Raw genomic sequence first — 16,671 nt, forward strand, 5'->3', positions numbered from 1 at the left:
CCACTCACTCTTGGTCAATTCCTGGCAGCTGATCCTCACCCTTACCCTTTTATCCGTCAATTGGCCCAACACCTTCAAACATCACTTCCCTCGCCATAGATCCAGTCCACTCCTGAACTTAATCTCCAAGGATTCTCCACACACAACTTCCAATTTTCTTAAGGCTCTTTGCCAAAAATCCTTGAATATACAGTATACATGAATATACAAAGCTTTTCACTGTACCTCGGTACACATGACAATAAACTAAACTCAAAGTTCCTTTCAGTTGTGTACACTGCTAAATGTCTCTGCTCTTCATAAACTGATTCATTAATGCACATTTACCATTGCTGATCAACTTCTAGGCTATTTAAAAAAAAAAGATTTTGGATTGTGCTGCAAAGACTCAAAATATCAAAGTCTGAAAATTTAAATGTTTGATATTTATTTACTGGTGTACAGCACAATGATAATGACATAAAATGTATTAAATGTTATAAGATGTAATAAGCCTCTATTAGCATTAAAAATAACAAGTTATGCTATAATTACTGTTCATATTCACAGGTATCAAGGGTTGTGAAACTTCATTCATACGTACTTTAGCGTTTCAGATTCCAGTTGTGTGGTGTCCTGCCAGTGCCATTTCTCCAAACTGTTCCTCTCAGCTTCCTCCTGGTTTTCCTCTGGTCCATTCTCATCTTTTGACCTCAGTGCTTCTGCTTGCGTCCGTGTTGATCTCTGGTTTGCATCCTTCTGGCTTTGTTGTTCTTTAACCAGAAGCCTCCCATCATCTCCTTTTTGACAAGTGTCTATTTCTACCATCTGTTAATGAAAGATAAATCGAGATAGTCAAGAGCGTTTTATCATCATATGTGCCAAAACGGAACAATGAAATTCTTACTTGCAGCAGCAGCATGACAGGTCTGTAATCACAGTGCAGTAAATCCTCCTTGTAACGCACTGAAATGGTATCTGTTATTATCGAATGTCCGTTATAATTGAGTACGGGATTTTTTCCCTGTTTACATTGCTGCCCGGGAGCTGGATCATAATCCTGGAGCCCAGTGGGACCTCCTTCACCACATGGAGCGCAGGGCTCAAGGAGGCCTCCCAGCACCATCTTGTCCAGCGCAGCTGGCAAACCACTGCTGCCCCGTTGCTGATTGCCGCATTCAGATTGATATCAAAATGGGAGGTCTGGGTTCTTAGTTCTTTTTAACAGCTAAAAATTTATTTTTGTTGCTGTAAGCTAAAAATACTAAAGATTGTTTGTTCTCTTATTGGATTTACCTTCCATCTTCCATAGAATCCTACTTAATAAAAACTGCGCTCAAACACTGTCTATATCCACCATTTTAATGGTTTGAGATAAACTAATAACGATGCACTCAAAGATTTGGCCATCCACCAGTGAGTTGTTACAACTGTGGCAGAAATCCTATTTTTTGGGGAGGTTTCTGCTGAAGTGATGACAACTAAGCTGATCCTTGTGACCACTCTAGGTTTCATTAAGTGTAGGAAGGAACTGCAGATGTTGGTTTACACATTATAGTTAATTAAATAAAAAGCAAAAACAGAACAGAATCCACATTATGATGGCAACATCACGTATCATCTCTCGTATCACAATTGTTTTCCTAAGTGTACATATTTTCTCTTTAACACGATAAATCTAGTGGAATAATTTCAAGAACTTGCACTTTTAAGCGAGTTGGTGAACATATTTAATATTTGCTACTGATGTACAACCTCATTTAACATTGTGGCAGATTAGAGCCAATTTTGGAACTGACACATGCTGGAAGCACTTAGGATATAAAATAAATATTTTCCTTTCTCCTCCTCCTACTCCAAGTTAAATGTTTTAACAACTTGTCTTTCAGATTAAGGGAGAATTTTATTTCATGTTAATAAGCAAGTGGCAGATACTACAAAACCATGCACTTAGGTGACCCGAATGGATAAGGAGCTTTTTTTCTGCTAACGGAAACATTGTAAGAATGATAACTAAAGAACTTAAATATTCCAATAGTCTTACTGTTTGCTTCTGCAAATCGGTCTGCTTGCTCTCCCCATGGGTGAGTTCAGTGGACTCAGAATTCCTAACTTCCTCTGCTTTTGAGATAGAAAGCCACTCAGATGGAAGCTGGACTGGCAACGACCGCGGAGTCAGTGGAGTCACCGTTTCTTGAATGATTTTACGCTCCTGCATAAAATTGGAGATAAGCGATGCATAATTGCTCATATTTCTAGCTAAAGAATTTAACAGTCTCCCAACAATTCAAAATGATTTTCTGTTTAAACAAGAAATGCAAAGCCTATTTAAAAAAAATCATTGATTGCAGTACATTCTGTAGTATCGACAAACACTTCGGAACACTTAGAATCATTAGTTTGTATCCATGTTACACATAATAAATAAACCTTGCCAAATATTACAGACAAAACATTCCCACTATATATCTCGCATCTATCACTGGATCCTGAAAGTTATTGAAGCCACCCCATTTTCCTCATCTCTGAAGGTATTGCATATAATGGGGAATATTTCACCATCATGAGCTATCTTCTACCTTCTGAAAATGACATTTCTTAGGTGCCAGTCCTGATGTTAAATGTCATTCTGTAATGTTGTTCTTCACAACCAAACATAATCTGATCTTTATCTGTAAGAGATGCATCAATGGACTATTTGCATTCCTTGAAATTGCTTATGTTGTGGAATCTTCTTGAGTTCACATTCCTGCAGAGGTCACTGTAGAGTAATGAAGAGCAGGTACCTTGGTGTTTTATCCCCCTTCTCCCTATACCAGTAAAGGTAGGTTCCTAAAGATACTACCTGCTCACATGCCATCATCAACCTCAGCCTCTGTCAACCACAAAACATTTGACCGTTTTGCTCTGCGTCACAATTATTACCAGCTGTGGAAGTACAGATCATTGATGGCAGCAAATTAATTATGCAAAAAAAAATTACTTTCTGAAAAGTGACTTAAATCGATAATGACATCACAGCAATTTGATAATTTTCTTACCTCTTCATGATATCTTCGTTCTTCTTCCTCCACCTCCTTTTGTGCTTTTTCCCATTCTTGACGCAGCTTTTCATGTTCCTTTCTGTACCTCTCCTGCCATTAAGTGAAACACTTGTGTCATGTTGCCAGTCAAGCACAGAAGTGGTTAGCTATTACTCCCCCCTCTTAAAGGCTCATGCTTTTATCTCTTCTGGTGAAAACTCGCATCAGATTAATTATTCTCTTTGTTGTTTGAAATTAAATTAACTAAATCTTATTAGTGCATTATCATCGCAGTAACAACATTAGGAACTTCAATGCAAGCCCTGTTGGACATGATGCTAAATTTATTAAAATCTCATTAGCTTAAACGAGAAGATTTTATTGTTGCCAGCAAGTTTGAAATACATTATATATTAAATATACTTACATGCACGAGTACAATTCAGCCTAAAATAAGTTGAATGACCTCAGAATATTTCAGATCAATATTTGTGATTAAAGAGTCAAAGATCAAAATGAATGTTTAAAAACCCCATGTAAAAGTGCTGCTACAATACTTAACCATAATGCATTTATTTATCTTCTCATGCACATCGACACATATTGGAAGTTTAGACCAACTGGTAATTAGCATACCATTCTCATCAAATGCATGCATAATTTAACATCAACAATTAATAGCCATTGGCTTAATAGAACTCTATGGCAACAGTCAGTATTATTGATTAGGTCAATTGACATCCTAAGTACATAGCTGTTAGTAATCTACCAACCACATAAAAAAGGAATCCATGCCCACAAATTCTTTGAATGGGAATTCCGAAGTGTAGTGTAATAGAATCTGTTCTAGGTAAATGCTAATGCCGATGGAGATATCTGGTCAGGCAGCTGAAATAAGGACATTTGCTCTACATAAAGACAAGTACTGAAGCACATATTTGGCACTTTGAATGGCAATCATATACTGGACAAACAACATCAAATTTGCACTGGCAATGATCACAAATTCAGTATGTTGATTCTATACCAGCTGAATCATCTTTATTTGACTCCTCTATTAAACAAAACATGATATTTAATTTGCAATACATTTCACTTATATAATTATAGAGATGAACAAACACCTTGGATATCATGCCGTGCTTTGCATTATATCTAAAGTGCCAATTCCTGTCCTCGATGAGCAGCTACATTTAATTGAATTTAAGGCTGCATATCCAGGGACCACGCTGCCTGATGGCTGCCTTATTTCCTTGGAAGCTAGATGACCTTTGTGCTGTTAGAGAAAGACAGATTTCAAGTGTGCCAATATCTTTACACACGAGAATTCAGTGCATGAAATAGCTCACTGTGATAAAATTAGAGGATAGAGAGCTAGCAAAGTTTGCACGCAGTGAATGTGTATTAATTTTTCCTTCCAAATTGCCTCAGCCCTCCTAAAGTGAATGATATGTCTTTGGGTGCCCGAGCTGGTTAATGTACATTTGTGAGCCCAAGTCATTGAGCACGACAGCCTTGTCTAAATTTGTCTTCACTCATCCACGAGTTTCTACATAGCAAGTACAAACTTTGGTTGACCTCCCCTTCTTCCAGAGTGTTTACAATAACCGCAGCAATTCATCATATAAATGGCATGCTGCGATTTGCACCATATCTACATTTCAACAGGGTTCTGACATTCATGAGCAGTTATATTTAATTATATTTAAGATTATATGTCCAGGAAACCAGACTGCCTTATTGCTGCTGCAGTTCCCTTTGAAGCCTGGATCACCACTGCACTGCTGGCAAAATAACAGAATGAAGGAGAAAGATCAGCTATCATTGCTGGTTCTTGTTCTACTCGTCTAAATTCCACTTTTAGGTATTTAGAATTTTTGTGAATTTGTCCTCAGAGCGCCCAGTGTTATTCTCTGCAGAGCCAAAGCCTTCAGCAACTTCAAATGCAGACCGCTGCAAGCCATCTTGGAATTCAGGTGGTGAATCGATGCAACATAATAATTTTTACAAGATTAATCCACAGAGATTTCACAGGCAAGGCTAGCAAATTATATCCATCTCATGTTACCCCGAGAGGATGATGATAGGCACCCTCTGGAACTACTGAACATTTTGTTGTTTTGTTACAATATACAACTGCATGTTACATCTGGCTCATTTAAAGGCCAGTTAAGATATCAAGGGCCACTGTCATTTAAATTCAGTTTACATAATGAATGACCACTGCATATTTATAACAGTGATGAAGGTTGGATTCAAGCAATTTAGGTGAAAGTATGGAGAGCAGGAGAGCAAATGCTCTTAACCACTCAACTGCATTTTCTCTGTTCTTATTGTACAGATCAGTAGAGTTTTGGACAATAGTTTATGTTATTCTCAACGATGTCACCTTGTCAGCTGAAAACTATGTGAAATGATTCAATCTATGCAAGTTTAAGCTCGTCAGTTTTTCTATATAACCAATTAAGATAATTCAGCAAAGGGTCTCCCTCATTGCCAACAATGCCTAATATCATTATTCCTTGCTGTATTGAGTTAATAAGAATGGCAGCACATGGCCATTTACACACTAAATGTGAATATTGTGGAAAGCATGCTCCATCGTCCGGGTTTATGGATAAGATGATTTAACCAATTGCACTGTGCCCTGTATCATAGTCCAGAGCACTGTCAAATAAAAATGAACATTACAGTAATTTATTTTTTTAAATTGATGTTGTGGTCATAACTTTAGGAGATGCGTAACATTAGAATTTCCATCATTCAAACATGCGATCTTCTGTATTATTGGCTGCATTTTAGAAAAGTAATCACACTTTTGATTAATTCATCTTAATCACTGTTGAAAGCAGCAAACTACTGTTAACACTAAAGATTTGCATTGATGTGCAATTATGGCTTTGTACTAATCTAACATTATTACAGAATTTCAGCAGTTTTTATAACAATCCAAACAACTATATCAAACTAAATGGGGGTGGTAATAAAGGAAAATTACTTTTCGATTATATTGTTGCTTTTCCCCCAATAGTACCAATTTACTCCTCATATTTTGTATCTATCATTTCCATCTATCTATGTGACAGACCAGTCCAGCAGACAGTGGATGCTGTCAACAAATAGTTATAAAATACTAAAATGGAGACATAAGGAACTGAAGATGCTGGTTTACAAAAAAACTAAATAAGTGCTGGAGTAACTCAGCAGTTCAAGCAGCATCCCTGGAGAACATGGATCGGTAACATTTCGGGTTGGGACCCTTTTCAAAACGTCACCTATCCACGTTCTCCAGAAATGCTGCCTGACCCGCTGAGTTACTCCAGCATTTTGTATGAAATACTGAAGTTCTCAATGCGCTCCTTATCTTGTTTTCTTGGCTCCTTTTTCCTTCTTGATATCAAGGGAATGAAAAGTTTGAATATTGGTCAAAACTGACATTCCAATTCAAGTTTCCTATTCATATGTAATTTGGCAGTATTCCTGAGAAATCTAAATTTAAGAGATAACTAGAGAATGACTGGATCAAGTAAGTTAACAACTATAATTTTTAGTCAGTAAACTTTATGCTGGTTCTATTCTCAGAAATATATTAAATTCCAGTCATTTGCTCCCTGCTGTAGAAATCCTGAAAGCATTTTCTGCTTCAAATTTTCATGGCTCCAAAATGCCAAAGTGAACACTGATACTCTGCTTCCCTTTCATTATTGTCTCCTGGTCAGCTAATCAGAAACATCCTTGTGAAAAAGAAAGCAAGAAGGATTAGTGCTCAGAGCCTAAAGCAAGGGTCAACTGCAACTATGCAAGCCTACATGTCAAGCTCCTTTAGAACATGCACTTTGTAGCAGAATGTCAATGCAAGTTTTGTTAATGTACCTGGAGCAAGCGTTCCTGCTCTTTCTGCCATCTTTCCTGTCGCTTGCGTTCTTCCTCTGGGTCCCAATACCAGCGGTCAAATTGCTTAGGGAGATTTAAAGATGCAACTGGGATCTAGCAATCCACATCAGGAAAGAGTAGTGTGACAGATTGATGTTATTTCATGATTTGAGAAATTTCAGTTAAGCTGATGGTTTCAGTTAGTAAGAGTAAAAATTACAGCTTTTGAAGAAGGTAAATGAAAATCTATCATAAGGATTCAGTCAAGTTCTCTTGAAACAATAAGTTTAAATGAAAGTTGTTAAATAGAAAGGATATTAACACATATTGATTTCAATTAAACATTTTAGCCAATGCACCCAAGGCCATTTCTGACTGTTACGTTTTTATCTTTCTTCTCATGCTTCATCTTTACGAAATCAGTAAAAACAAGACCAGTTTCAGTGCCAATAATCCATTTGATTTTCCTCATCAAATGAAGTATTTAGATCCCTTTGAATACTGTGAGACAAACCAGTAAGATTATGAGATGTGCCATGATCTTCACCGACATGAGCCAGGAGGCCAAACTGAGCCATCAGCAAGGCTCAGTTGAGTTTACTTTATTATTGTCACGTGTACAGGTACAATGAAAAGCTTTTTTGTTGCATGCCATCTAGTCAGTGGAAAAAAAACTATACATGATTACAATCAAGCTATCCCCAGTGTACCGATAGTGATACAGTAATTTTGTGCATGGTGTCTCTGCAAACTGCCACAACTAGTCTAGGATTAGATTACATCTAATGACTGGCTCTTTCTTAAGGCCATTTAACTCAACTGCTTCACTCAAACCACATATTTTAATGGCCTCTTCCCCTTTTGTTCCACTATTTTTCTACTCCTCCCTCACATCAATCTCTAGCTAAATGTGTAAATGTTAACTGTTTCAAACATTCCATGTGACAGTGGCTTCCATATCACTAATCTCCATTGATCTCTATAAAGAAATTCCATTAAAATTCTTTACATGATTTCTCCGTGTCTATTTTACTTTATACCCACTTTTTTGTGGCTTTGCTCACACACAGAACCTATTCCTCAATGTCAAACCCATTTAATTCAAGATTGGAAGACTTTCATCAGGTCTCCTCTGACTAGAGCAAAGGACCACCACATGTTCAGTATTTCCTTAATTCATATAACATCCTTATAAATCATTCATACACTTCCTCCAGTCTTTAATATGCTTTTTGTGGCACGAACAAAAAAGGGTATTACAAAGTGATCCAGCCAAGGTTCAATATAAACTTTACATTGCCTCCTGCTAGACATTAACTCAGTTATTGGTTCAAGCTCTTGACTGCCTTATATTGCTGCATTCAATGATTTAGGTGCCTGTATTCCGATTTTGCTTTTGGTCACGATACCATTTAGTCTCTTGCCTTCAAATGGCCTCCACATTTCTCCTACCAAACTTCACCACATTTAATTTTATTTGTTTTATATGCATCCATTGGGCATGGCTTGCTCTTCCATTTTGACAGAGCTTGCCACAATAATTATATGCCCTGACTTAGTGATCTCTGGGGTGTTTGAGACCAAATCATTAACTCTTCAATACATAGAGTCATAGAGTGATACAGTGTGGAAACAGGTTTCTCGGCCCAACTTGCCCACACCGACCAACATGTCCCAGCTACACTAGTCCCACCTGCCTGCGCTTGGTCCATATCCCTTCAAACCTGTCCTATCCATGCACCTGTCTAACTGTTTCTTAAATGTTGGGATAGTCCCTGCCTCAACTATCTCCTCTGGCAGCTTGTTCCAATACACCGCCACCCTTTGTGTGAATAAGTTATTCCTCAGATTCATATTAAATCTTTTCCCCTTCACCTTGAACCTATGTCCTCTGGTCATCGATTCCCCTAGATTCTGTGCATCTACCCGATCTATTCCTCTCATGATTTTATACACCGCTATAAGATCACCCCTCATCTTCCTGTGCTCCAAGGAATAGATACCCAGCCTACTCAACCTCTCCCTATAGCACAGACCCTCTTGTTCTGGCAACATCCTTGTAAATCTTCTCTGAACACCTTTCAAGCTTGACAATATCTTTCCTATAACATGGTGCCCAGAACTGAACACAATAATCTAAATGCGATGTCACCAACATCTTATACAACTGCAACACGACTTCCCAACTTCAATACTCTGACTGATGAAGGCTAATGTGCCAAAAGCCTTTTTGACCACCTTATCTACCTGTGACTCGACTTTCAAGGAACCATGCACCTGCACTCCTAGATCCCTCTGCTCTACAACACTACCCAGAGGCCTACCATTCACTGTTTAGGTCCTGCCCTTGTTGACATCACAAAATGCAACACCTCACAGTTCTCTGGAATGAAGAACTTTACATATCAAGTAAACTATGAAAAGCAGCAATCCCAACAGACAACAATTCCCCTCTTCTGCTGACCATTGTTTCTCAGCCACTAACCTGTTTCATGCTTTGGAGCCATTTTACAATCCAATGCATTCCCTAGCTTCCAAATACTGACCTTTACCTTGAGTTCCTCATCTAGTGCTTGTTGAAAGTTCTCAGAAAATCCGTAGACATTCCTGTATATATGACCCCATATAGTTTACGAGTTCCTCATTATTTTTTTTTAAATGTTCTCCAATTCCAAATGCTTATTGTTACATCTTCACATTTTCTTCAGTAACTAGTCTATAATTCTACAAATTTATTTTATATCTGTTTTTGTAAATAGCAATCCCAGCTGTCATTCGCAGCATATTTTCCCTTAATCTAGTTAGTGTTGGATATGTGCAGTATTAAGAATAAGAATACTGATATTACTATTATAAATGTCACTGAAATGAATTTAGAATATTTAAATACAGTTGTTTGTTCAAATCACAATCAAAGCTAAGAATTCAAATTTAAGTTGTCTGGCCAATACTCAGTAATTACAGGTAAAAAAACAACTTGAAATGCCAGCTGAAAAATGGTGAGCAGCTGAAGAAAATTAGGCAGGGAATTATACATTACATATTTAAGATTTTCAGGATTATTTCCAAATCACTGCAGCCCATATGCCTGTTAGATCTCCTCCCCAAGCAGATCCATATGCCAAATCATTCAGTGCAGAAGGCAGTCCATTTCCAACTCTGAAAATGGCTGAGAAATGCAAATGAGGCCCAAACTTAAAAATGGATAAAGTTAAATGGGACCTTCCCCTTCTTCATGTATACTTTATAGATACAGTTTTTCTGGAGTGTAGGATGTATTTTGCGGTTAGATGTTTCACAATTTAAAAGATAAGATTCACAGAATTAAAATGTTTTGAACAAAGCAGAAAAATCCATTCAACTGAGATAATTTACAAAATTGGGGATAAGAGTATGACTGCACCACAAACAGAATTGAAGCCATTAATTGAATATGTAGCCTTGGATTGCACAATTAAATCATGCGAAAACGATTTCCAAACAGTGTTCAATTAGCAAGAGCTTTTAACAGAGTTATCAATCCAAGGCTAGCAGCTGCCCTACTGAGAAAAAAAGAGGGAATAACAAAGGGTTTACTCCAATGCATCCAGCAACACACCTGTTGCGTGTTGGATGGGACATCAAGAGCAAAAGAGGTTTATAAAGAAATTGCACAAATAATAAATCTTCACTACTTCATTGTTCATGAATTTATTAACCTGACATTGCACCCTCCCCAGGTTATGACAGGGCTCCATTCCCTGACAACTGTTTATAACCCAAGTAGCTCCTAAGTTGGAAATGCGGCCATTGGCAATATATTTAAATAAAAACATAGGCCAACCAAAACAGCAAGTAGTTAAATCAGGGCGTTTAACACAACCATTCAGGTTTCATTGCAAGATGTAATGATGTTGCCATAAACAGAGTTCCTACATGGCTGAAGATGCCTGCAACCCCATTGGTCTCCCAGATGCTTGATCAGATATACTGGCTGTACACGAGTCAGGCATTCATAAGCTTGGGATAACCTCGTACAGATTATCTTTCAAAATGCTCCCATTAAAATTGTTTGGCTTTTCAAAAATATAGCTTTCTATCAACTATTTCATTGCAACTCCATGTTATATGGATAATAAAATATCATGTACTTACATTTATATTTTCACTGCTTTCTACTTCTGCTGAAAGATAAAGAAATGCTTATTATAAAGGAATAGCAATCACAGTAAGTTTCCACCTGTCTATGAAGGACTCCAACAGGTAGGGAATGGTGATGAGCAAAACATTGTTTTTCTAATTAATGAGCATTTCTAATATATTGGTGAATAATTAGAATCATTACTGCAAGAAATAAGAATAAAATGTCAAGCCAGGGAAGATTATTTAAAAATTGTCACTTCTTCGCAGTGATGTCAGATACAAGTGTGCTATTTTGGAGCTTACCACAAAACGCCGTTCCTTTATTACAATTATTGACATCTATAGAGGACTTCCATTTAATAAAGCTTATTTAAAACTATGTCTGGAATCCTAAAAATCTCTGGGCAGACCAGGAGCACCTTTGACCTGCAGTCACCCTTCTATTGTTGAAAACTTGGCTACCAATTTGCACACAGTATGGTCTCTCCAAAAAAAAACAACATTTTAAATGAGTACATCAGAGAAAATAGCACATTTTCCTTGGAATCATTGACAGACAGGTGGAAATCTAGGCTGAAATTAAAGGATATCACGACCAGTTAATTGAACACGAGCTTCCACCAGCAAAAATGATTTCCAGATATGACAACTAAACACAGAGTGATGGTACAGGGAAGGAGTCATGGAGCTGGAATTTACTATTAAAAAATCCATAAATGACTAAATTAGACAACTTTAGTTCATACGCTTGGATTGCAGAGATTTTTGTGCACTAACACCATGCTGTGTGATTCTGTTATTTTATTATTATTTTGCCACCTGCAATAGGAAAACAGGTAAATTAGTAGGGAGAATACATGAAAATCCCAGTTTGCAACATGCATAGTTGCCAAACATACCAATTTTATGTACTGTGCGCTGTGGGCACTAAGACTTGTATTATAGATAAACGCAAATAAGATTACTGTAAATCTAAATTTACTGCAAAGTGTAATGATTTTCCTGCAATTACTGGGCTAACCAGAGAAATGGTTTTGAAGGTGGGCAGTTTCACCTTGTCCATGCCATTGTGGGACAAGTCTAAGTTTTGCTTAACATTAATGCTCAATACTTTTCACAAAGGCTATTTCTGAAATTTCTGACCTATGTTAGATTTCAATCACAACTTGCATTGTCAGCAGATTTTGAATACCAAGAAATACAGGGATATTTTTGGTGCTATATGTACTAATGCCATCTTTTGATAAAAGAATGTTTAATGCAATCACTAATTTTGGAATATAACAAAGTGGATCGAATCCACACAGGAAATGTGACTAAAATTGCAAAGGTCAATTTAAAAAATGAGTTAAAATGCGAGCAATTAAAGTGGTGATATTATGTGTACAAACTGATGTATTCTTTATAAAATTTCAGATAGACTTGTTCAAGGTCCAAAGGTTTTAGTGTACTTGATCTCTGTTTCGAATGATGGGAAAACACTTTATTTACTAAAAGAAAGTTCTATTCAGAGGTCATTAATCAAGAATATTCTATTCTAGTGACAGAATGTATAAAATGTTACTTTACTTCTTACAATTTGACAGTCATTTTTAAAAAGACTCTAAAAGGAAATGAACAGGCTGCTTTCCCCCCATATTGGTGTGTATTGGCAACTATGCAAGAGATAATGAGAAAGGCAAATCTAAAAAAGTGGGAGATGAATGTGATTCAGGTGATCATCAGTGCATCTCAAAGGACTCCCGGAAACAGGAAGCAAAACAGGGGATATGACTAAGCACGACTTTTACCTGGCAGTGGCAGTGAGAAAAACTCTGAGCGTCGCCAAGAGTTCCGAACTGTAACCGGAACACTGGCAAAATTAGCTGGCTCTAATAGTGGGTCGCAGAACAAATGAAAGAAGAAACAGAAATAAGAAAATGTCTGAGAACAAAATTGTATTAGATGTGTATTTGAATTACAAGAATAAATTTTTTCAGATTACAGCAACACACTTATCATACATAGATGTATCAATAATGGCACAGACACTTTGTCCAGTGGAGAGTTGGCTACTTTCAGTACTAAGTCCATGCTTACCTATTGTGACCTTCCTGACACAGGCTCATGAGGGAAGCTGGCGCAACATGCAAGGCCTCAGTAGTCCTCGACGTGAGGGCATTAAGAGTAATCAGAGGGGCAGAACAAACCATGCCCACAGCATGCAAAAATAATTGCCGGCCGTTTAAGTCATGTCTCCAGGCTTAACTGGAATTCTCAAAGTCATCAAATACTGGAAACAGGCTGAATGTCTCAGATATTTAAAAGATATTCAGAATCACCCTGTACCCAGGAACATGTTTAAATGCTTTCAACATACAAAACATTTCAAAGAACATTAAAAATTAGAGCAGTTGAAAAAATCTAAAATGTTTTAAAACTTACCTTAGTCCCTCATAGCTATTTACTGCTAATGAAATGAGTGGGAAAGCACTCCTTTTTGACAGATTCCTGTGCATGAGGAGATACCTTATCGTAAGTGGCAAAAGTATGTAGTCCAGTATCAGAATGAGTTGAACAAAATGCAGTGAACTACCAATACTGTACTGGTGTATAGTGGAGAGCACATTGACTGGTTGTATTACGGCCTGGTTCAGTAACTCAAACACCTACGTGTGAAGGAGATTACAAAAAGTGGTGGACACTGCCCGATCCATCATGGTTACTGATCTCCTCAGCATCGAAAGAATCTATAGGAGGCACTGACTCAAAACGGCAGCCAGCATCATCAAGGACCTACACCACCAGGCCATGTTCTCATTTCACTCCTGCCATTGGGAAGGTGGAGGAGCATGAAAACCATGACCTCCAGGTTCAAAAACAGCTTCTTGGCAATAACCATTCACACTCTTTAACACAACAAAACAATGAACTACCAACTGTCTAGATTGCGCTAAGGACATTGAGCTCTTTTGCAATAATTTGGGTATTTTTCAATTTATAGACTTGTTTTGGTTTATTATTATTGGACTGTTACATTGCTGCAAATAGGAATTTCAATTTGTTCTGTTTTTAGCGCATATGATGATTAAACACTCTTGACTCTTGTTCGCAATTTCAGGGCTTCTGTGTTCATGTGGAAATCTCAAAGTTGCTCAGTTACAGGAGAAATTGCCAGCAGCTGCACAAGTTAAAACCAAAGTTTTCCCACATTAATCTTAGCCTGTAGTGAGTCCAGACGAGTGGTTTTATTGGAATCCTTTATTAGTATCAAAACCCGTAACCAACGCGACTGACTTCTTCCTGGACAAACACTACTTTACTTAATAATCTAATCTCTAATCTGGTTTGGCGCCAAGCATTTAAATACCCCGCGCTTCCTTAACCCATGACCGTAATCCAATCCGAGGGTTCTATTACCTGGCCAATCCCTATGTCCCTACATGACCCCCCCCAGAACCCTCGAAACCATACCTCACGGGCGGCCGAACCTCCCGCCCAGAACGTGTACGGATAGGGGAAACCGATACCCCCAGTGTGACAGGAGGCGGGGGGGACGCCGCCGCTGGAGGCGATGGGAGGTTCACCGGAGCGGCGGGTGCAGGTGACGTGGGGCACTTGATAAACAACGGCAGCCCGGGACCAACCATAGGCGGCGGAGGCCCAAAAGGTGGTAAACTGGGCGCTGCTGACGGGACCAGTCGAGCAGCCACAGGCCGGCCCCGGCGCGGCGGCTGAGCCACCGACACGGGGAGGTCCTGGTCTAAATGGGCCGGCTTGAGACGGGACACTGAAACCAGCTCCTGACGATTTCCTACCTGCAAGGTGAAGGTTACAGTCCCTCTTTTGAGCACCTGGAACGGGCCCTGGTAAACCGGCTGCAGAGGGGGACGGTGGCAATCTTTCCGAAGAAACACGAAATCACAGCTCCGCAATTCCGAAGGAACGTGAACTGCTGTGCTTCCGTGACTAGAGGTGGGGACTGGAGCCAGAGAACCCACCCGTTCCCGGAGGGAGCCCAAGACTGACGTGACGGATGGCGGCAAGGCGGGAATGGAAGGGAGAATATCGCCCGGCACCCGCAGGGGCGAACCGTAGACGAGCTCGGCCGAAGATGTGCCCAGTTCCGCCCGCGGGGCCGTACGGATGCCGAGGAGGACCCAAGGCAGCTGGTCAGCCCAATCGTAGCCAGTCAGGCGAGCACAGAGGGACGCCTTCAGCTGCCGATGGAAACGCTCAACCATCCCGTTGGCTTGGGGATGATAGGCGGTGGTCTGCTGTAATCGAGCACCATACAGCTGCGCCAGCGCGGCCCAGAGACACGAGGTGAACTGGGCTCCCCGATCTGTGGTAATAATAGCCGGGACCCCGAAACGAGCCACCCAATGCAACGCCAGGGCCCGTGCACAGGAGGCCGCCGAGGTGTCCGACAACGGGAGCGCCTCCGGCCAACGAGTGAACCGATCAACCACCGTCAGTAGATGAGTGTAACCCCTAGAATAGGGCAATGGACCCACCAAATCCACATGGATGTGGAAAAAACGGGCGGGGGGAACCTCAAATGTCTGGTGCGGGGGCTGGACATGACGATGGACTTTGGAGGTCTGGCACGGAATGCAGGCGCGTGCCCAGGCTGCCACCTGCTTCCGCAGGCCATGCCAGACAAACCGGTCGGCCACCATGGCTGAAGTCGCCCTGATGGACGGATGTGCCAGGCCATGAATGGCCTCAAAAACCTTACGCCGCAGAGCGGCCGGCACCACCGGGCGAGGACGTGGGAGAGTAACGTCGCACCACAACTTGATACCTGTGGGGCCACACGCCACCTGTTCTAAACGCAGTCCCGAGGTTGTGGAGGCGTACACCGCGGCAGTTCCTTCCAGGCGCTGAGCCTCCGCTAGCTCCTGGAAATCCACATGGTCACCAACCACGGCTACGGAGGGAATGGCCGGCCGGGACAGGGCATCAGCAACGGCATTCAACCTACCCGCAATATGACGGACATCGGTCGTGAACTCCGAAATGAGGGTTAGGTGCCGCTGCTGGCGAGCCGACCACGGATCAGAAACCTTAGCAAAAGCGAATGTCAAAGGTTTGTGATCCGTGTAGGCCACGAAAGAACGGCCTTCTAAAAAGTAGCGGAAGTGCCGGACTGCTAAATACAGGGCCAGGAGCTCCCTATCGAACGCACTGTACTTGAGCTCCGCCCGAGAGAGCTGCCTGCTGAAAAACGCAAGAGGCTGCCACTCACCGTCAACCTGCTGCTCCAAAACCCCACCCACTGCCACGTCTGAGGCGTCCACCGTCAGAGCTGTGGGGGCGGAGGAGCGCGGGTGCACCAGCATGGTGGCATTGGCGAGGGCCTGTTTGACCGCAACAAAAGCCGTCTCCGCAGCTACGGACCATACCAACTCCGCGGGGTTACCTGCGAGACACTGAAAAAGGGGACGCATAACCCGAGCTGCTGCAGGCACGAACCGATGATAAAAATTGACCATGCCCACAAATTCCTGCAAGCCCTTGATGGTAGTCGGGCGGGGGAAAGAGCGGACCGCGTCCACCTTAGCTGGTAAGGGAGTGGCACCGGCCGGAGTAACCCGATGACCCAAAAAATCCACCGCGGACAGGCCGAATTGGCACTTGTCCGGATGGAGAATCAGGCCATGGTCTTGCAGCCTCTGGAACACGGTGCGGA

The 16,671-nt window shown here is 40.7% G+C and overlaps 1 protein-coding gene across 12 annotated transcripts in view; it reads right to left on the reverse strand.

Annotated features, from left to right (window-relative positions):
- The window catches only part of LOC144593565 (LIM and calponin homology domains-containing protein 1-like), a 304,848-nt gene that overhangs the window by 24,702 nt on the left and 263,475 nt on the right, over nt 1-16,671 (reverse strand). For 5 of the 12 annotated variants that reach the window (XM_078399328.1, XM_078399319.1, XM_078399413.1 and 2 more), the window contains 6 exons: nt 12,788-12,868; nt 11,010-11,035; nt 6,876-6,989; nt 3,021-3,113; nt 2,024-2,191; nt 584-807 (listed from right to left, as the gene is read on the reverse strand). In XM_078399328.1, the coding sequence (XP_078255454.1) occupies nt 584-807; nt 2,024-2,191; nt 3,021-3,113; nt 6,876-6,989; nt 11,010-11,035; nt 12,788-12,868 (706 nt within the window). Of the gene's footprint in view, nt 1-583; nt 808-2,023; nt 2,192-3,020; nt 3,114-6,875; nt 6,990-11,009; nt 11,039-12,787; nt 12,869-16,671 lie in introns of all 12 variants that reach the window. The other 7 variants (XM_078399362.1, XM_078399356.1, XM_078399372.1 and 4 more) reach the window with 7 other exon arrangements.

The sequence above is a fragment of the Rhinoraja longicauda genome, chromosome 1 (assembly GCF_053455715.1).
Source record: "Rhinoraja longicauda isolate Sanriku21f chromosome 1, sRhiLon1.1, whole genome shotgun sequence".
Classification (NCBI taxonomy): domain Eukaryota; kingdom Metazoa; phylum Chordata; class Chondrichthyes; order Rajiformes; family Arhynchobatidae; genus Rhinoraja; species Rhinoraja longicauda.